Raw genomic sequence first — 21,398 nt, forward strand, 5'->3', positions numbered from 1 at the left:
TCCAAACCCAGGCCCATAGAAATTATAGTGTCCAGTGTATGTGCTATCTGATCAAGAGCCACCAACTTCCCCTAGGTTGCCTAGTTACCTCGCAGCCTCTACGTCTACTGGGAGAAAAGAAGTGGAGGGCTGATTTAAACATTCTGTGCCCTATTCATAATTTTACTGAGAATAAACTCTTTAGCTCCTTACAAACCACCTAAAACTGTAGTGTAGCACACTAACCCTCCCCTCTGGAATTCCTTGATTTAATTCCTTTCTTAACTCACCTTCTCCTTTAAGGAATTCACCAGACCTGTACTACCCACCCCCATGGATCTGTGTGTGTCCTTCCGTGAAAACTTTTATCTGATTTTCTATGGGGCAAAAGAATTCCGGCCCTGGAACCTGCAAGGACTGGGGAATTGCTGGTTTTAAGGTTATGTATGACTGGGAACAGTTAACAGAAAGGACAAGGGAGAATGATGTAGAACTAAGAACAATGTGGAACAAGGGGGAACAAGAAGGAACAATGAGAAATGATGGATTGAAGAAAAAAGAATAAAGAATTATGGATAGTCGGAACCTGTTGTGAGTAGACTTCTTTACCCTCAGATTTCTAGCTCCCCCTTTAGCTACTTGTGGCGTCTTTAATTGAGTCCTGAAAGGAAGTCTTAAAGCTTAGACCTTTTAGGGGTCCCCTCACTCTTCTTAAGCCATGTGGCAAACAAAGCCTGTCTCCTTTGTGTTCGCTACAGCATCTACCAACCATGAACTAAAAAGCTATGGAGACCGGAGAAATAGCGCAGTGGTTAAGAACACTGGCTGCTCTCCCAGAGGCCCCGAGTTTAACTGCAGAGAGCAATTTCCCCAATAAAGATATAAGTACCCTTAAGCCGGGCTGTGGTGGCACACACCTTTAATCCCGGCAGAGGCAGAGGCAGGTAGATCTCTATGAGTTCAAGGCCAGCCTGGTCTACAAGAGCTAATTCCAGGACAGGCTCCAAAGCCACAGAGAAACCCTGTCTCGAAAAACAAAGAAACAAAAAGCACCCTTAAATACTAAGGTTAATAGAGCACGGGGATAAATAAGCAATCGCAAAGAAGTTTACTTGAACCTTCAAGTACATAAAATCAAGACATGAAGGAGCTTATGGAGACGACTCCTAAATGCGACAAGTGGAGGCCAAGGGCGGAAAGAGGAGGGCAGCTTCTGAGAGCCGAAGACAGCATCTTATCTCCACAAGCCAGAGAAAGAGATGTTTGAAAAAAAATATATTTGAATTATAGTACATGGGTCACTACTACATACTGGATGCAAAATATGAATACAAAAGCAAAATGTTAATAGGAAATCAAGGTGTATATGTACAGTGTCGAGGCAAGAAAAGCCTTTTTTAAAAAGGGCAGTCTTAGAGAGTGACCCATTTGAAAAACTGTGATTTGAACTTCACAAAATAAAGGACTTCATAAGAAGGATTAGAAAGCAATCCCAGCATTGTGACTAGACACTCAAAGCACACACAACTGACAATTGTCATTTCCGGAATATCAATATCTGTCACAGGTGAACAGGACCCAGCAGTCGCCAAGGGTGATTGAGGGGCAGAGAGCCAAGCCACTAGTAAGGAGGTAAGTAAAAATGTAAATAATGGGATGCTCTTTCTGCCTGATCACTTAAAAAAAAATATCCCAAAGAAGAGGAGTGGCTCAGAGGTTAAGAATGCTTCCCGCTCCTACGGGGGGTTCCCAACACCCATATCCGGGAAAACTCCTAACCACCCTGTGGTTCCAGCTCCAGGAGCTCGGATGCTGTCTTCTGGCCTCCCTCCGTGAACACAAGCAAGCCCTCGCACACAACACAGCTAAAATAAATAACTAAATTTTTAGAAGAACCGCAAAATCTACCAACACCAAAGTGATATAAACAAGCCTGCATATCGCAACAACTTGGGAGAAACTGGAAAACCTGAAGCAGCTGGGACAGCAAGCAACCTCTGAGTTGTCAACTCTCAAGTGTGCAGACACACAGGAGCAGGAAGGGCTGGGCCACACTGTTCTCTAGACAAGGAAGATAGAAGGCGTTTTTTGTTTCCCAGTTGTGTAATTAAAAGAAAGAGAGAGTAGTGGGAACCACCTAACTGCCCATCAGGTGAGATCTGGGAAATAAAACATGGCTTGTTTATACAGACATTCTCACCACGACGCAGATCCACATAGAAGACCATGGGTAATTCTCAAAAAATAAGCTAAAATTCAGACCACAGAGTAACATGTAATTTAGACAACCATCTAATTTTTTTTTTGTTTTTGGTTGTTTTCTTTCTTATTTTTTTAAATTGAAAATAGATTTTTCTTCACACAATATATTCTAGTCATAGTCTCCCCTCCTCATCTCCTACTAGGTCCTCCCCATCCACCCAAATTTACAACTTTTCTTTCTCTCTCTCATTTAACAAACAAGACTCTAATTTAAAAACAGAAAGAAGAACCAGCAACCAGAACCGAATAAAACAAAGAAACAAACAGGAGGAGGGGGGGAGAAAGAGCCAAAGAAAAAGCACGAGAAATGTGTACTGACACAGACACAGACACCTGCACACATGGAAATTCCACGAAAATCACAAAATTGGAAAATATGATATTTAATCAAAAAACTGTAAGGCAAATAAATAAAGAGCACTGAGTTCATTTTCACACCGGCCATCTACGGCTGGGCACAGGCCCTTCCCTTAAGAGTGGCGTGTATACAGGGAGACTCCATTAGAGAAAACGGACTTTTCCTCTGTAAGCGACTGTCAACTGGAGATCGCTTCTTGGGTAGGAAAATTCTTAAGGTCTTTGAAACTATGTATTTTCTCTCTCCATTTATCTATGTAAAACTAAGTTTACAGTGCTCTGTATGTACACATATCAAACATTTCTGAGAAGGAAAGGGGAACTCATGGGGGAGACATGGGAGAGAAGACTTTGGCTTAATCGATAATGGTCTATCATCCAAAGAGAGAAAACATATTAGTTATTCTTTGTTCATCTGCTTTAAGAGAATTTAAAAGTTAAAGCTCGGTGTAATAGTGGTGCCCGCCTTTAATCCCAGCACTCCAGAGGCGGAGGTAAGCAGATCTCTGTTTGTTCAAGGCCAGCCTGGTCTACAGAGCAAGTTCCAGGACCGTCAGGGCTACACAGAGAAACCACGCCTTGACCAAAAAAAAAAAAAAAAAAAAGTTAAGTCAAAGTACTTATTCAAGTCTAGATGGGAGAAATGCAGGAATTTTTCATTATCTTTTTTTTTCTTCTACATTTTTCTTTAGTTTTCAACTATCCACCACCAAAATCAGTGCTCAGTACTCCTCCAAAAAACTAAATTTAAAAAATGAAAAAAATCATGCAGTATATTAAAAATGTCAGCACCCACAATAATGATCCGCCTGATGACATCTCAGACCACGTGGTTTTTGATCTTCTATCATGGCACAATCCACCAGTGCAAAGAAATGAGTTCCCACTTACGCATATGAGGCAGCTTCTCTGGACAGGGGAGGTTCGGTAAGTACGTGAAGTTTTGTGGAAGATACGTTGTTGTTTGAACAAGATAGTCACTTGAATTATTGCCTTCAGGATAATCTTGGAGAGGAAGAGAGAGAGAGAAGAAATTTACAACCCAACATTGTCTTTCTCTGCCTCCAGCGTGAAGCGGGCTGCGGCATGCGATATACTGTAACACAGAAGCATGCACAAGCAACAACCTGGCAAGAATCTGAGTAGAGCACACCTGAGCTGGGCCAGACACTCTGAAGGACTTCCCAGGAGAGGTGCGGAGAGCAGCAGGCCCTCACCGTGCCCTTTGCATCCAGAGGCATCTGCTCCCTCACCTCCATGGCTGGGTCTAACCTAGAGGAACAGGATTCCTTCCCCCTTATAGTGGCCATCCCATCTGTGCACTGCCACGTCAGTACAGAGCAGAGGGGTGCAGGATGGCTCCTGACCTCACCAAGAGGACCCAAGATTTACTTTTCAACTTACTTATGGAACAGCCCACTCTAAGCCTTGAGTCAGTCACATTCTCTTTTATTTTGGTTTTGGTTTAAGTTTAGTTTTTTTTTTTTTTTTTTTGACAGTGTTTCTCTGTCTAACAGTCCAGGCTGTCCTAGAGCTTGCTTTGTAGACCAGGCTGGCCTCCAACTCACAGATATCCTCCTGCCTCTGCCTCCTGAGTATTGAGATTAGAGGCGTGTGCCACCACCGCCCGACTAGTCAGCCACATTCTTACTCTATAGGCTGCCGCTTCTGGGGATCCTGGAACTGCTAAATAAGGCCCATTTTCTTTAGGGTCACCAGGTTCCACCACACGCAGAGCAATGGCCCTACAGTACCATCAAATGCTTGCCTTCAAATCTCACCGCAGCATGTGCTCGATTGAGGACGGGACAATTCGGTTTCTCAGCTGGCTACCTGCTATTGGCATTTTCAGATTTCAAAAAGATGAACTAACTAACTAAAGAGAGCTGGAGATTCGGCCTGATGGATAGGGTCTTCCGGACAAGGATGAAAACTTGAGTTCAGAGCCCCACCAACCATGTAAACGTCTGGAAACACAGCGCCGGGATAGGTAGATGGAAGCAAATACAGCCCAGGGTGTGAGGACCGGTCAGCTGAAACGACCAGCTCCAGCTTCAGTAAGAGAGACTTGTCTCAAAAAATGACGGTGGAGCAGCACAGAGGAAGACACCCAGCTGAGGTCAACCTGTGGCCTCTGTGTGCGCACGTAAGACAAGTGCACACAAGACATGCATGTTAGACAAACTCTCTCTTACATACACACGCGCGCACACACACACATGCTCAAGAGCCTAGAGTGAATAATCTCATGGAACTACTCATTAGCTTTAGCTTTGAGTGAGTGACTGACTTCCTGACCCAGCGTGTGACAGCCACAGGAATAGGATTTGAACATGGACTCCAGGATCACAATCTAGTTACTCTCTAGGGGACAGAGGCAAAATGCAATCCGAGGGACAGGATGTGTGCCCATTTCCTGCTGCGTGGAGGAAGATGGCCCAGAGTGGCCAAGAGAGATAAGAAACAGAAATAACTGTTGAACGGCTGTGCCTGCTACATCCAACCACAGACACAGAAAATGTAAACACGCCTCTACAGTCATCCGCAACCAGCCCCAACGCAAACACTGTAAAAGCTAAACCCTCTGGCCCATGGGACAATGCCGTTGGGATGGGTGTGAGGTGTGTGAAGAGCCACTGCAAGCTAAGCACCACCCCTGTGAACAGAGATGGTCGCCATCAAACAGAGTTGGTGGGCTGTAGCCTGAGAAGCAGGGGGCGTTTCTGAGCAGGGCTTCAGTACCTTCCCCGGACCACTGGAAGAAGGTCCGGTGTGGAGGCCCGAAAATATGAGCCTATTTCACGTTGTCATTCACATTATCAGAGACTTGGAACCTGCCTCTAGTTTCCCTAAGGTTATTGTGCTTCTAGCTCAAACAAAGGTCCCACCTAGATGCAGAGCAGAGAGCTTTGCTCTTGCAAGGTTATGTCAACAGGTGTGGCTAATAGTTAGACCTTGTACTCCAAAAACAGACCTCAAACAAGAGTCTAAGGATCCAACTAAGTTCTAGTTTCCTTTATGGAGATAACTTGGGATTCCACCCAGGGAGTGGTTTCCTTACAGAATGGTCCAGGGTGTGAACCTGACTTGTTTTGTTCTAGCAACAGAATGTCTAACTGTGGCCGTAGCCCACAACCTTCAACTCATCTGTTCATTTCCTTGTATCATGTTAATGTAGTTTTTCATCTCACTCCTACCTTTTGGGGTCAGGAGTATTTTAAGCAGTTGAAAATTAAACACAGGCGAATTTTCAGTACTCATGGAGTTCCCTTCCAATACTATCCTATGTTTCTCTGTTTTATTATTTTCATTTGCATCTTCATAGTCTTTACTATATTTCTAAATCCCCATGCCTCTACCCTGACGAGGTATTTTTTGTTGAGGCTAGTCCCCCACCGTCCTGATGAAGAGTCTCACAGGTTGAGGAAATGGACAAAGGCTCTAGATCCAAAGCCAAGGAAGAGACAGAAGTCCAAAAAAGAAGGTTGAGTCCCAGAGGCCTCCGTGGAAATGCACACTATGAACTGAGGAGCACACCTCTGAGGCATCAGCTGAACCACCAGGCAAGCCTAGCACGATACACATGCTGCACCAGGATATGAGAAGCCCCTGGGAAAGATTCTCCAGGCTGCTCTTGGGAGGAGCCCGGAAAGCAGTTGGCAGGGGACTCAGCCAGGGAAGCAGGAGAGTAGAGCGGCCACATTTAATATGCCCAAGGGCAGACCAAGATCACAGAAACCCTCTGGGGGCCAAGCTCTATACTTTCATCTAGTGCATCTGAGACTGACACCAGACTCCACATAAAACAGGACTGTGCGGCCCAGTGAGGCGCATTCCTTCAAGGGGTTTTACAAAGACGTATCTGGATTGTCAAATGCACAGCATGGTTTTAAAATAATTTCTTCTTCTACAAGGAATTCTGCTCTGCCCAATGGGAGGGATTGGTGCTAAACATGAATTAAGAGCCTGCACGAGGGTGGAGGGATGGCTTAGAATTTAAGAGCATATACTGCTCTCGCCACAAAACCCAGTCCAATTCTCAGCACTCAAGCTCAACTCAAGAACCACCTGCAATTCCACCGCCACAGGATCTAGCACTACTTTCTTTCTCCTGTGGAAGGCACCTGCCCTTACACGCACATCTGCGCACACAGATGCACACACATCCCTTACACACACACCTGCCCAAAGATATACACACATCCCTTACACACACATCTGCCCACACAGATGCACACACATCCCTTACACACACACCTGCCCACACAGATACACACACATCTGCCCACACAGATGCACACACATCCCTTACACGCACATCTGCCCATACAGATACACACACATCCCTTACACACACATATGCCCACACAGATGATACACACACATCCCTTACACGCACATCTGCCCACACAGATACATACACATCTGCCCATACAGATACACACACATACTCATAATCCAAAAATAAGAATGAATCTTAAGAAAAAAAAGGTTCTCGGGCTCAGGTGAGGGGCCCTGAGGACCAATGCAGTGGAATGGGTGAGGAAAGGTGCCCTGCCCCCTTGGACCCTGCTATCTGCGGCAGGCAAGAGAGCTGGCCCCAGAGTCACCTGTGCCCTGCCCCTCACCAGCTGGAGCACACAAGAGAGCAAACCCTGTAGCCCACCTGGGCAGCACACTAGAGCTGACCTTTGTAGCGGGTGCTGGTGAGCCAGAGCCAGCCCAAGTGCAGGAGAGCAGGAGAGCTGAGTCCCACCCACTTGCAAGTCAAGATGAACAGACTAAAGAGTAAACCGTGTGACTCACCAGGACATACAACACCACAGCTTCCAAGAGAAGATTCATATTCTCTCCCCCTCTCTCTCTCTCTCTCTCTCTCTCTCTCTCTCTCTCTCTCTCGTTTATTTTGTTTGTTATATTTGATCTTTGGCTTTTCTTTTAAATTTTGTTTTGTTTGGGGAGAGGCTGCAAGGGCAGAGGGAGGATGTGGAAGGATTGGGAGAAGAGTGGGATCAGAATACATGATGTGATATCCACAAAGAATCAATGAAAGCTAAGTTTTTTTAAAAAAAAAAAGTAAAATTTTAAAAGAAAAAAATTCTCTGTCTCCACTACAAATACTTGATTAGTGCTGCTGCTACGGGTTTCAGAAGGTCTTCGTCAAACTCCTGGATTTATACCTAGAGTTTCTTAGCTAATCAATAAACAGATTTCCTGCTTATTAAAATATAACTGACATTCTCTTCTTTATTTGACAGGAAAAGAATTCTTATTTCAGATCCATGGTTAGAAAAACAAACAAACTGGGCTTGCTGGCACATGCCTTTAATTTTAGTACTCGGAGGCAGTGGCAGGTGGCTATCAGTGAGTACGAGGCCAGCCTGGTGTACACAGTGAATTCCAGACAGCCCAAACTATGTAGAGAGACAGTTCCTCAAGGAAAAAAAAACCAATAATACTAATAGCAGTAGGAATAAGAAAAATAACAATAAAAATTAAAAAAGAAAACAAAGGAATTCTTTAAAAACTTATAGATAGGTTTATGAAAAAGGTTTTAAACCATATCAAATTTGTAACAGATCAAAGCAATCTCCTAGAAAGTAGAGAGAAAGAGAACTAGAAACAGGAGGGGCACAAATGACCCAGAAGTCAGCACACAGGGTTAGGGTACTTCCCAGAAGCGGAGGACTAACTGCCCACAGTCATGACTTCAATCGAACCATGAGAGAAGACAAAAGGAGGGGTCTTTGTAAAACCTGACAGCACAAAATAGATTAAAGGATGTAGTGGCATTTCCTTTTCATTTTAATAAATAAAGCTCGCCTGAAGATCAGACAGTAAAACAGCCCGACTGGTCAGCCTTACAGACCAGGCAGTGATAACACACACCTTTAATCCCAATAGTCACACTAGTTGCCATAGAAACTGGGCAGAGCATTCCTTTAATCCCAGTGGTGCAAGCCTTTAATCCCAGAACTAGAGAGGATTATAAAATGGGAGGAGACAACTCTCAATCTCAGGCTCAATCTCAATCTGAGATTCCGGGAGGCAGGGTCGCTATTTTGGATTGAGGTTGAGGTAAGAGGCAGTAGGTGGTTGCTTTGCTTTTTGGTTCTTCAGGTTGAACCCCAATATTTGTCTCTGAGTTTTTATTAATTGTGCTTTGAAAGGAGGAAGGTAAAGAGGAAGAGGGGAGAATTCCAAAGATTCCAGAAAGGGGGAAAAAACAAAAATTCTGGTCTACATACAATAATTACCAGAATTCCAGTCATATTCTAAAAGGAACACTACACTGGAGAACAGAAACAGACGCAAGGAGGCCGGAACCCTTCATAGGCATGGCTCACTGTGTGCCTAAGCAGCCCAGGGAAACCGAGTGATAGCCGGCAGAAAGCTAAGTGAGAGCGGGGTGACAGAAACTATTTTATCATAATCCTCTCCTACCTTAAAATAAGAAATGATTATCGAAACTGAAAACTGAAGAAAGCGTTTTATACAGGTGGCTTCTTGATATGAGATCAATGGTTAAAACACAGTCTCTCTCCCGCCCAGCCCCTTGCACATGCGTACCTCACAGCTTTCTTCTGTACACACTGTCAGAAAGAAGGCTTTCGAGCTCTCTGTCAGTGGCTGTTCTTGATCGCGTCCATTTTTCTTAGCCCCTATTGCATACTGCCCTGCACAGTCGTTGGAAACAGAAAGCAAGGCTGTCCTGGGTCCTGCTTTTGTGTGCTCCCCAAACTCAGTTTTTAAATTTTAAGGCCAAAAATGACTAGGTTTCTCATACAGCTCTCAAGTAATATTTTGGTCTGTTTTTAGGAAGTCTGTGGTAAAGTCTTACTCTAGTCAGGATGGCCTGGCTTGAAACTCAAATCACTACGTAGCCCAGGCTGGTCTTGGAGCTGTGTCAACACTCCTGCCTCAGCATCCTAAGTGCTGGGGGACAAGTGTGGCCACAATGTCTAGTTCGCCCGGAATTTCTTCTTTATCAAATTTTTTTATTTGTGTGTGTGTGTGTGTGTGTGTGTGTGCGCGCGCGCGCTCGCGCGCATGCATGAAAGAGAGAGGGGGAAGGGAGGAAAGGAGGGAGGGAGGGAGGGAGGGGGAGAGAGGGAGGGAGAGAGAGAGAGAGAGAGAGAGAGAGAGAGAGAGAGAGAGAGAGAGAGAGAGAGAGAGAATATACAGTGCAAGTGGGTGCCTGCAGAGACCAGAAGACAGTATTAGATCCCCTGGAGCTGGAGTTACAGGAGATTGTAAGCCGCCCTATGTGGGTGTTGAGAACTGAACGGGGGTCCTCTATAAGAGCAACAAGTGCTCTCATAACTATTGAGCTACCTCTCCAGCCCCCACTGAGTAACTCCTTGATGTCGTGTATGAATTTAAATCGAATACTCTGCATACTTGATTAATTTTTGTCACTAATACCTGGGCCTTTCCTCTTCCACATTCTATGATTCTACAGACCCACATCCAACTCCCGTACATCTCAAGCTCTCTGGTTATTTCTATAACACAAATTTAACCATCGCTCCCTAGAGGGGGTCTGGGGACTAAAAGAAGCCCAAAGTGGGTAACCTAGGGCTAGACTAATTACATATTTCATGAAAGAACACAATCATTACATTCATCAGTTTTAATAAAACCAAACGATAGTTTTGAAGTGCCTGAAAGACATGCAACACTGGCCAATCACTCGAGTTTTGAGTATCAAGGCAAATGTCTCTGTCCTCGCCCACAATACTGTAAACGACAATGAAGGGCAGAAGTCACTACGAGACTCCATAAATGTTTCCAAGATGCCAAGCTCTTCATCTGGTGCCACGTTAGCCAAGCCTAGCCACAGCTGGAAGCAACAGCCTGAGCATCACTTAGAGCTGTCATCTTTAACTTCCAGCGTAAGCAAGGCACCTAAGGCATCCAAGGAAATACTGCAAATAAACCCACCACTGCTGACAAAGCAGCCTGCGTGATTTAAGGCTCTAGAAACAATGCCGACAACCCTCCCGCAACCTTTCTTCCCGTGAAGGCGGCGAGTAAGCGCCATCCATGGTGCAACCACTACTTTGAAAGCCTTGAACAGTTTCCAGAGGTTATGTGGGACAGACACTCTTGAGATTCACCGCAGCTTCTGTGCGAGGCAGACATTATTTCATCTAATGAATGGATGGAAACAAAATGAGCTCCAGGCAACCTGCCTGCCTCCCCGCTCCCAGAACCACACCCAGAGAAATGGAAAACTCCAAAGGAAAAGGTGCTAGGCAGGTCCCAACACCACTTTCAAATGGAAAGAACAGAGAAAAGAAGGTGACCAAAGGACGCCTCTCAACAGCTTCACTTCTGCAAGAGGAAACCCTGGAAGGTGCCAGGGAATTCCATTAGAGAGAGCTTTGATGTGCTTGTCACTAAGACGGGTAGATGGCCGGAGTTGATAACCTCACTTGAAGCACCCATTAAGTAAGGAAAGGCGCAAAGTTCATTCTAATGAACCCATGTCTCTACCCCACACAGCTCTGACCACCTATTCACAGCCAATAGCTACACCTCGTTTGTCAGTTCCCTAGGCTGCTCAGAAAGGCAGCAAGTGATTCTGAGAACCTATGGTTTCTACACAGAAGTATTCTGTTTGTACTCGATGGTGCTGAAAGCCAGACACAGTCCTGAAAACCCGAAACCAACAGACATAAATAATCATGACCAATTTTCCTTCACATGTTAAATTAAAAACATTAATCAGTTTTCTTGGAGTGCTCACTTCACTTATACTTTTGTACATTTTACTGGCCTCTTTTTTTAATTTTGGCAAATTACATCTACGTCTTTGCAAAAATAATTAGCTGCATTTTAGTAATCATGCCTCCACCTCTCCCAGAAGCCTGGAAGGTTCCTCACTTAAAGGGTTTTCCCTGACAATGCATCCCCCATATCTACTCATGTGCAATCTATACTAATTGCTCAATAAACGTTGCCTAAATGGTGCGGCCTTAATGTTGGCAACACAGACTCTATTTCCCCATCCCCTTGGCCCCACGTTGGGCGCCAGATGTGCCGGCTGCCAGCGGTCGGAGAGGTTAGGAAATAACCACGATAGTCCTTTAATAATTAATTAGCTTTAATACAAGGGGAGAATAAGGGAACTTACAGATCCAAGGGTCCAGTGGAGCAGAAGGTACGCAGGGAAGAATCAAAACGGGGCTCCTTCCGGCGCCCCGATCCTATTTAAGGGGAATGCTACCCCGCTGGAGCAGCCACGCCCCTGAACGCAGGGTGTATATATATATATATATAAAAAAAAAGGGGGAGGGAGGGATTAACTGGTGATCTGAAGGAATAATTGATTTTTGTGAGTTATTGTTTTTTAAAAAAAAACTATATGAGTGTTGATTCTTGTATATTGATATATTGAACATTGTATGAGAGTATGATACTACCTCTGTTTGAAACAATTGTTATATTGACATTGCTTACTATATTGCAATGTACATCTCTACCTCTGATACTATTTATGTAATGACATTGTTTACCATATTGCACTGTACATTTCTACCTCAGATATTATTTATGTAAGGACCCTGTTTACATTTGGAAATCATTGTCTTCATTTATTGCACAGTTGTCTATTCTATTTGTCATACAGTTACGTAAGTGTTGAGAATTATATGTTGGTCATATTTATATTTAGGACAATCATGTTTTTTAGACACATAGAGGTTGTATTTAGTATAGATAGCATAATCTTCAACCTCTTTGAAGAGCTGTAGAACATGGCCTTTAATCTAACCTAGAGTTTTGTATTTATGAGACACAATCACTCCTGGCAACAATGTTCTACTCCCGAGAGAACGTTGAGCACCAAAGACACTCCACTGGGAGTTTGTCTTCTACTTGGCAGAACTGGCCTTGGGGCAAAGAAAAACCCATACCTCCATTACTGACTAAACTACGAAATATCCATAAGTGGATAAAACAGAATTGTCTTATCTTGCCAAGACAGGATAGGATTGTTCTACTAAAGGTTCCTTGCCATTGTATAATGGTATGTCAGGTTTTTTCAGGCCTCAGCCAATGTTGGTTGCCTCAACATTGCTATCAAGACTTCGTGTGGTTGCCCAGGTAGTCAATTGTCTCTGTCTTGTGTTGCACATTTTGGAAGTTTCTCGTTTGTGCTTCCTGGTTGCTTTGGTAATTTTACTCTCCTTCTCAGATCTTTGATGGGGTTGAAGATTAGATAATGGTAGCTACCTTCTAGATTATTTAGACTTCCCAAAGTAGAGTGATTAGAAAAATTTTTCGTTATATACTTCTCGCCTGATATTGTTTACTTTTTGTAATTTTATATGATCTGTTCCCATTGTATATAGTTGTATTTGGTTTCTGAATCTGTCTTATTTAGACAAAAGGGGGAGATGTTGGGGCAGCTGGCCCAATCCCTGCGTTCAGGGGCGTGGCTGCTCCAGCGGGGTAGCATTCCCCTTAAATAGGATCGGGGCGCCGGAAGGAGCCCCGTTTTGATTCTTCCCTGCGTACCTTCTGCTCCACTGGACCCTTGGATCTGTAAGTTCCCTTATTCTCCCCTTGTATTAAAGCTAATTAATTATTAAAGGACTATCGTGGTTATTTCCTAACCTCTCCGACCGCTGGCAGCCGGCACATTCCAAGAATACATTTCCCATCAGCAAGGGACTCCCACGGAAGGTTCTAGGAGGCTCACAAAAGCAGACAACTCTTTGTGAAAGCATCCCCTAGCCACTTCATCTTTACTGAACCCATAGCTGGGAGAGGGGAAGAAAGAATTTCCTTGTTTGTTGCAGGGCGCTATGAGAAACATCTGCTTGCTCAAGTCATCATTGCTCCCAGCCAAACTCAACACCCACACATAAAACTTATTCATATCCCGGAGTGCGAAAAAAGATACATGAAATCCTTAGTATCCCACAGACAGATACAGTAACCTCAACATGCTTTACACTGCAGCGGAACGGGCTTTCCAGTGGAAACCCTCGCAGTCAGCTTCTCCAGCTACCGTGGCCTGCAGAAGCTCCTGCCGTGTCTAAACTTTTAACATGACCAGCGTAAGGCAGGAGACCAGTGACCGAGAGTGTCCTGTGCTTGCAAAAGGCCAGTTATCTTGAGACACTCTTTCAGGATGAGATTGAGGTTTGAAGATGAAAGAAAAGAAAGAGTGCTCAGATCTGGGAGTCACAAAGGAACCAGGCACATGAGCAGGACGGATTCTCCACAAGTACACGTGTCAGGTTGAAAAGTTTAGACATGTTCTCCCACCCACCTGACATAGTTTAAAGCCCACTATGGAGGGACACAGGGGTCTCTGGTGGGGGGCAGGGGTGATGAGAACCGAGTGTGTTTACTCTTTGTTACACAAGGAGTTTTAATATGTTTAACTACTTAAAACAAAGATCTTAAGAGTGCCTCTAGGGATTATCATGGATCTTGTCAATGGGACATCCCATAATATGCCAGGAGACACTTCATTTCCACAACAGGGAAATAAAGCCACCAACACCAACTACTTCCCATCAGAAAGTCCTTAGTTGAGTCAAATGACATTAGCCTGTGTGAGTCTAAAGGAGAGTCCACTTTCAGTTAACATTGTAAACAACAAAAGAGTAGTTTCTGATTTCCAGTTTCACAAAATACAGCCTTTGTTTCTTTGAAGGGTCATAAAATTACTAAAGAATTACATCCAAAACTAAATGACAGTTCTACTAATCTAGCAGAACACTTAATAGGGATGTCAACCTAGAATACACTTAGTAGGGGTGCCAACCTAGAATACACTTACTAGGGATGCCAAACTACAATACACTTAGTAGGAATGTCAACCTAGAATACACTTAGTAGGGGTGCCAACCTAGAATACACTTAATAGGAATGTCAACCTAGAATACACTTAGTAGGAGTGCCAACTTAGAATACACTTACTAGCGGTACACTTAGAGGACACCCACTTAGCAGGACACACTTCGTAGGGGATGCTAATCATCTAGTGGTGCACTTAGCAGGAGGCAACCCCCTCTTTAACAGCAAGTTATGATCAGGTAAAGGAGCTAAAAGTTAAAAGGTTTGTTCACTGATCGGCAATTTCCAGGGCAAACAGAGGGCCACACAGCCTTACCTGTCCCGTTGAGTGTGGTGTTTTTATTCGTATATAGCCTGATCATATGTCCAATTGTTTTCACATTCTCTCTCAGCATGATACCTCGAGCTTGTACCATAAAGAGGTATGTGTTGGCTATAAAAGAAAAACAAAAGAGAGAAAGAAGGTCATGCAATAGTAAGATTTTTTTTTAGTAAGATTACATTCAGACTTAGCAAAGTACCCAAAAAGTGAACACTCAATTACCTCCATGCCAAAGGGGAAAACAAAATACAAGATGACAATTTCCTGCTTTAAAAACTTAGGAACACTGAGTGTGGTGGTATACACCTTTAATCCCAGCACTAGGTAGGCAGAGGCAGGTGGATCTCTGTGAGTTCGAGGCCAACCTGATCTACAGAGTGAGTTCCAGGACAGCCAAGGCTACACAGAGAAATCCTGTCTCGAAAAGCAAAACAAAACAAAAACAAACAAAAAAACCTTAGGAACAAGTGGACTTTTAAAAATTAAAATAGGGACCATCAAGATGGTTCAGTGGGTAAAAATGCTTGCCACCAATCTCAACCTCAGTTTGATCCCTAGTACCCATACAGTTGAAGAAGAAAACCAATTCCCAAAAATTGTTCTCTGAACTCAATGTGTGCATTATAGAACTTGAGTGCACACACATACACATGCATACACACAAAAATAAATATAAACTTTTAAATAAAAAGGAAAAACTTAAAGTGACAACATCCATCTTGCTCTAACAGAACAAGCCTAAATACACAAATTATAGTAAAACTCCTTAACTTCATATAAACATAGTCATTTCAAAAGATATTTATTATAAGGATATAATCCTATAATTCAAAACTCACTTTTAAAAACTCTGTATGAATTTCCTAAAACCCAAAACTCCACAAAGGTAATCCCCTACCTGACATCAAATATATTAAGGCCACCATAACTCCAGGATGGGGGCGTCTACAGTTTACCAAAACACCAGGATGGGATCAAGGATCACCAAAATACCAAGATTGAATCAAAGATCACCGTAGCACCATGATGGGGTCAAAGATCACCAAAATATCAGGATGGGGTCTACAGACCACCAAAACACCAGGATGGGGTACACAGATGACCAAAATATCAGGATGGGGTCTACAGATCACCAAAACACTAGGATAGGGTCAAGGATCACCAAAACACCAGGACTGAGTCACCATTCTGGAGTCCCACAAGGCCTCAGTGTGTCTGAAAAGAGAATAACTTAGAACTGATAGCCACTTGGGTCATTTCTATGAGTTAATTACTCAAAGTACTATAATTCCTCTCAAACACAAAATATGAAAAATCAACCATCCATGTGCAGTTTAAGGCTGGCAGCTTTAATTCTCTGTGGTGTCTGTGAAGCAGGCCCCTAATTTCTATCTGTTGGGAAATCAGTAAATTGACAGACTTCAGAATGCCTTGACTAAAGTGTTACACTTCCTTGAGCAGGCAGGGAGCTAAGTCAGGAGATCCTCTTTGGGAGTCCCCATTTGGGACAGCCTGCAGGACCCCAGCTCTGTCATTTTAAAGAGGTAGCATTGCACTAGATGTCCCCTAAAGCCCCTTCCATGCTAACCAGTTTCATCATAAAGCCAAGCCTTCAGGACTCCCTTCAGAAAAGAGGTTCATTCCCACAGCAAAGACAGGCACCAGCAGGACTTGGTTAACAGATCTGTGCACGTGATGCAAAGCTGTCAGTACGGAGTAATGGCACTCTCACAATGAACGCCCAGGCAGGAACGTCTGTTGGAGAGGACTCGCTCAGCGAACAGAAAGCCCTGAGCCCAAGCCTAGCACTACATGACTTTTTTCTTTCACTTTCAATTAAAAAAAAAAAAAGATAAACAGAAATCCAGGTTTCACATAAACGTTACCTCAATCATACTTTTGAGGTATGTTTCAGGCTGTGAGGGGTTCAGAGGGTGGATGCACCTGCCACCAAGCCTGATTACCTGAACACAATCCTCAGGACCCACGAAGTGGAAAAAGAAAACTGACTCCTGCAAGCTGTCTTCTGATCCCTATGTGCACACTGACATATGCATACATAAACACACTAACGCAAATGTAGAGAGTGTGTCTTCACGCTTTCTAGAAGCGGTCTTATATCTGAACCACACTTGTTTAGACTTGCATTTATTGTGTACGGTTGGAAACACAAAACGATTTTACACTTTTGCCTTGAGTAGATGCCAAGATGCCAAAAGAGCAGGGACATTAGCCTAGGTCTGAGACAGAAACGTTAACATCACATACTTGCAGCTGCAAGTAACAAAACTTCAGGAAAAAAAAAAAAACAAGGTCTTTGGGGCCACAAAATCCCACAGCTCAGCCTGTTTGGGCGCAGGGACCTGGAATTGAGTGCACCCAGGCCAGTCGGAGGTCCCCTCCTTCATTAGCCTGCCTGCAGCAAGGCAGGCCCTTTGTCAGAGAGCTGCTTGGCCTGCAAGGAGACCTGACAGTCTGCCAGAGGATCCATCATTCATTGGGGTGAGTGAGGAGTGAGTGCCTGAACCTTGGCAGCTGCTCGGAGAGGGACCACCGACATTCCCCAACTCTCCCCCCCCCTACCCGCACACTTCCTGCTCTTCCTGCAGGGGTTATTCTCCCCGGATACTGCCTCTCTCTTCCTGTCCCTTCCCAGCTTGCACCCAGAACCCCCCACCCCGCCTCATCCTCCCGTCTTTGGGGCCACAAAATCCCACAGCTCAGCCTGTTTGGGCGCTGGGGACCTGGAATTGAGTGCACCAAGGCCGGTGGGAGGTCCCCTCCTTCATTAGCCTGCCTGCTGCAAGGTAGGCCCTTTGTCAGTGAGCTGCTTGGCCTGCAAGGAGACCTGACAGTCTGCCAGAGGATCCATCATTCATTGGGGTGAGTGAATTGAATTCATTGGGGGGAATTGAACTTCTAAAAGAAGACCCAAAGGGGATTATTCAGAGGAAGAAATGGGCAGGCGCCAATGCAAGAATTCCTCCAACAATTTGAAAAACAACATGAAAGCACCAGAACCCAGCGAACTTATAACAGGAGGACTTGAACACCCTAATCAAGAAGAAGTAGAAAAAAATTGACTTTATGAAAGTAATAGAGTCCCTTAAACAGGAGGTGAAAAACTCCCTTAAGGAAATGGACGAGAAGAATAACAAAAAGTTTGAAGAATTGAGTAAATCCGTAAATGATATCCTAGGAAACCAAGAAAAAACAATCAAACAGATAATGGAAACAGTGCAAGACTTGAAAACTGAAATGGAGGCAAGGAAGAAAACACAACCCGAGGGCCAGCTGGATATGGAAAATCTATATAAACGAACAGAGACTACAGAAACAAGCATAACCAACAGAATACAAGAGATAGAAGAAAGAATCTCAGATTCTGAAGATACCACAGAGAAAATAAACGCACTGATCAAAGAAAACAGCAAATCCAACAAATTCTCATCACAAAACATTCAGGAAATCTGGGACACAATAAAAAGACCAAACCTAAGAATAATAGGCGTAGAAGGAGGAGAAGAATTACAGCTCAATGGTCCAGAAAATATATTTAATAAAATTATAGAAGAAAACTTCCCAAACCTAAAAAAGATATTCCTATTAAGGTTCAAGAAGCTTACAGAACACCAAATAGACTGGATCAAAAAAAAAAAATCCCCTCGCCATATTATAATCAAAACACAAAACATACAGAATAAAGAAAGAATATTAAGAGCTGCAAAGGAAAAAGGTCAAGTAACATATAAAGGAAAACCTATCAGACTAACACCTGACTTCTCTATGGAAACCATGAAAGCCAGAAGGTCCTGGATAGACATTTTGCAGAAACTAAGAGACCATGGATGCAAGCCCAGATTACTATACCCAGCCAAGCTTTCATTCACTATAAATGGAGAAAACAAAATATTCCAGGATAAAAACAAATTTAAACAATACATAGCCACAAATCCAGCCTTACAGAAAGTAATAGAAGGAAATTCACAAACAAATGAGTCCAGCATTGCCCAAAATAACTCATACATCTAGTGACCCTTCACCAGCACACCTCAAAGAAAGGAAACACACAATCTCTACTACCAAATAAAAAATGACAACTGGAGTTAACATCCACTGGTCATTAATATCACTTAATATCAATGGACTCAATTCACCTATAAAAAGGCACAGGCTAAGAGATTGGATACGAAAACAGGATCCAACATTCTGCTCTTTACAAGAAACACACCTCAACCACAAAGACAGACATCTACTCAGAGTAAAGGGTTGGGAAAAGGTTTATCAAGCAAATGGACCTAAGAAACAAGCGGGTGTGGCCATACTAATTTCTAACAAAGTTGACTTCAAACTAAAATCAATCAGAAGAGATGGAAAGGGACACTTTATACTCATTACAGGAAAAATCTATCAGAATGAAGTCTCAATCCTGAATATATATGCCCCTAATACAAAAGCACCCACTTATATAAAAGAAACATTACTAGAACTCAAGACAGCCATCAAACCAAACACACTGATAGTGGGAGACTTCAACACTCCTCTTTCACCAATGGACAGGTCAATTCGACAGAAACCTAACAGAGAATTAAGAGACTTAATAGAGGTAATGAACCAAATGGACTTAACAGACATCTATAGAACATTCCACCCAAACAGGAAAGAATATACATTCTTCTCTGCGGCTCATGGAACCTTTTCGAAAATTGACCACATACTCGGTAACAAAGCAAACTTCCACAGTTACAAAAACATATTAGTAACCACCTGCATCTTATCGGATCACCATGGATTAAAATTAGAATTCAACAACAATGCTACCCCCAGAAAGCCTATAAACTCATGGAAACTGAACAGTCAACTACTGAACCACACCTGGGTCAAGGAAGAAATAAAGAAAGAAATTAAAGTCTTTCTTGAATTTAATGAAAATAAAGACACAACATACTCAAATTTATGGGACACTATGAAAGCAGTGCTAAGAGGAAAATTCATAGCACTAAGTGCCCACTTAAAAAAAATGGAGAAAGCACACATTGGAGACTTAACAGCACACCTGAAAGCTTTAGAAAAGAAAGAAGCAGACTCACCTAGGAGGAGTAGAAGACTGGAAATTATCAAACTGAGGGCAGAAATCAACAAAATAGAAACACAGAAAACAATCCAAAGAATCAATGAAACAAAAAGCTGGTTCTTGCCGGGCGATGGTGGGGCACGCCTTTAATCCCAGCACTCGGGAGGCAGAGGCAGGCGGATCTCTGGGAGTTCGAGACCAGCCTGGTCTACAAGAGCTAGTTCCAGGACAGGCTTTAAAGCCACAGAGAAACCCTGTCTCAAAAAACCAAAAAAAAAAAAAAAAAAAAAAAAAAAAAAAAAAAGCTGGTTCTTGGAGAAAATCAACAAGATTGACAAACCCCTAGCCAAACTAATCAAACGGCAGAGAGAGAACACACAAATTAATAAGATCAGAAATGAAAAAGGGGACATAACCACAGACACAGAGGAAATTCAGAGAATCATTAGATCTTACTACAAAAGCCTGTATGCCACAAAATTGGAAAATGTAAAAGAAATGGACACTTTTTTAGATAAGTACCATATACCAAAGTTAAACCAGGACCAGGTAAATGCTCTAAATAGTCCTGTTAGTCGCGAAGAATTAGAAACTGTTATCAGAAACCTCCCTACCAAAAAGAGCCCAGGACCTGATGGGTTCAATGCAGAATTCTACCAGAACTTCCAAGAAGACCTAATGCCTATACTCCTTAAGGTATTTCATAATATAGAAACAGAACAGTCATTGCCAAATTCCTTCTATGAAGCTACAGTTACCCTGATACCTAAACCACACAAAGACTCAATCAAGAAAGAGAATTACAGGCCAATCTCACTCATGAACATCGATGCAAAAATTCTCAATAAAATACTGGCAAACAGAATCCAAGAACACATTAGAAAAATTATCCACTATGATCAAGTAGGCTTCATCCCAGAGATGCAGGGCTGGTTCAACATACGAAAATATCAATGTAATCCATCATATAAATAAACTGAAGGATAAAAACCATATGATCATCTCATTAGATGCAGAAAAAGCATTTGACAAAATTCAGCACCCCTTTATGATAAAGGTCTTGGAGAGATTAGGGATACAGGGGTCATTCCTAAATATAATAAAGGCTATTTACAGCAAGCCGACAGCTAACATCAAATTAAATGGAGAGAAACTCAAGGCCATCCCACTAAATTCAGGAACGCGACAAGGCTGTCCACTCTCTCCTTATCTCTTCAATATAGTGCTTGAAGTTCTAGCAATAGCAATAAGACAAAACAAGGGCATCAAGGGGATTCGAATTGGAAAGGAAGAAGTTAAACTTTCGTTATTTGCTGATTATATGATAGTGTACATAAGCGACCCGAAAAACTCCACCAAAGAACTCCTACAGCTGATAAACTCCTTTAGTATCGTGGCAGGATACAAGATCAACTCCAAAAAATCAGTCGCCCTCCTATATACAAAGGATAAGGAAGCAGAGAAAGAAATCAGAGAAGCATTACCTTTCACGATAGCCACAAATAGCATAAAATATCTTGGGGTAACTCTAACCAAGGAAGTGAAAGACCTATTTGACAAGAACTTTAAGTCTTTGAAGAAAGAAAT

General features: G+C 43.0%; 1 protein-coding gene across 1 annotated transcript in view; it reads right to left on the bottom strand.

Moving 5' to 3' along the window:
- Positions 1-21,398, bottom strand: part of B4galt6 (beta-1,4-galactosyltransferase 6) — a 75,242-nt gene that overhangs the window by 32,184 nt on the left and 21,660 nt on the right. The window contains exons 2-3 of the mRNA XM_038330449.1: positions 14,732-14,848; positions 3,490-3,603 (exon numbers count right to left, since the gene is read on the bottom strand). Coding sequence (XP_038186377.1) covers positions 3,490-3,603; positions 14,732-14,848 — 231 coding nt within the window. The remainder of the gene's footprint in view (positions 1-3,489; positions 3,604-14,731; positions 14,849-21,398) is intronic.

Source organism: Arvicola amphibius, chromosome 5 (assembly GCF_903992535.2).
Source record: "Arvicola amphibius chromosome 5, mArvAmp1.2, whole genome shotgun sequence".
Lineage (NCBI taxonomy): Eukaryota > Metazoa > Chordata > Mammalia > Rodentia > Cricetidae > Arvicola > Arvicola amphibius.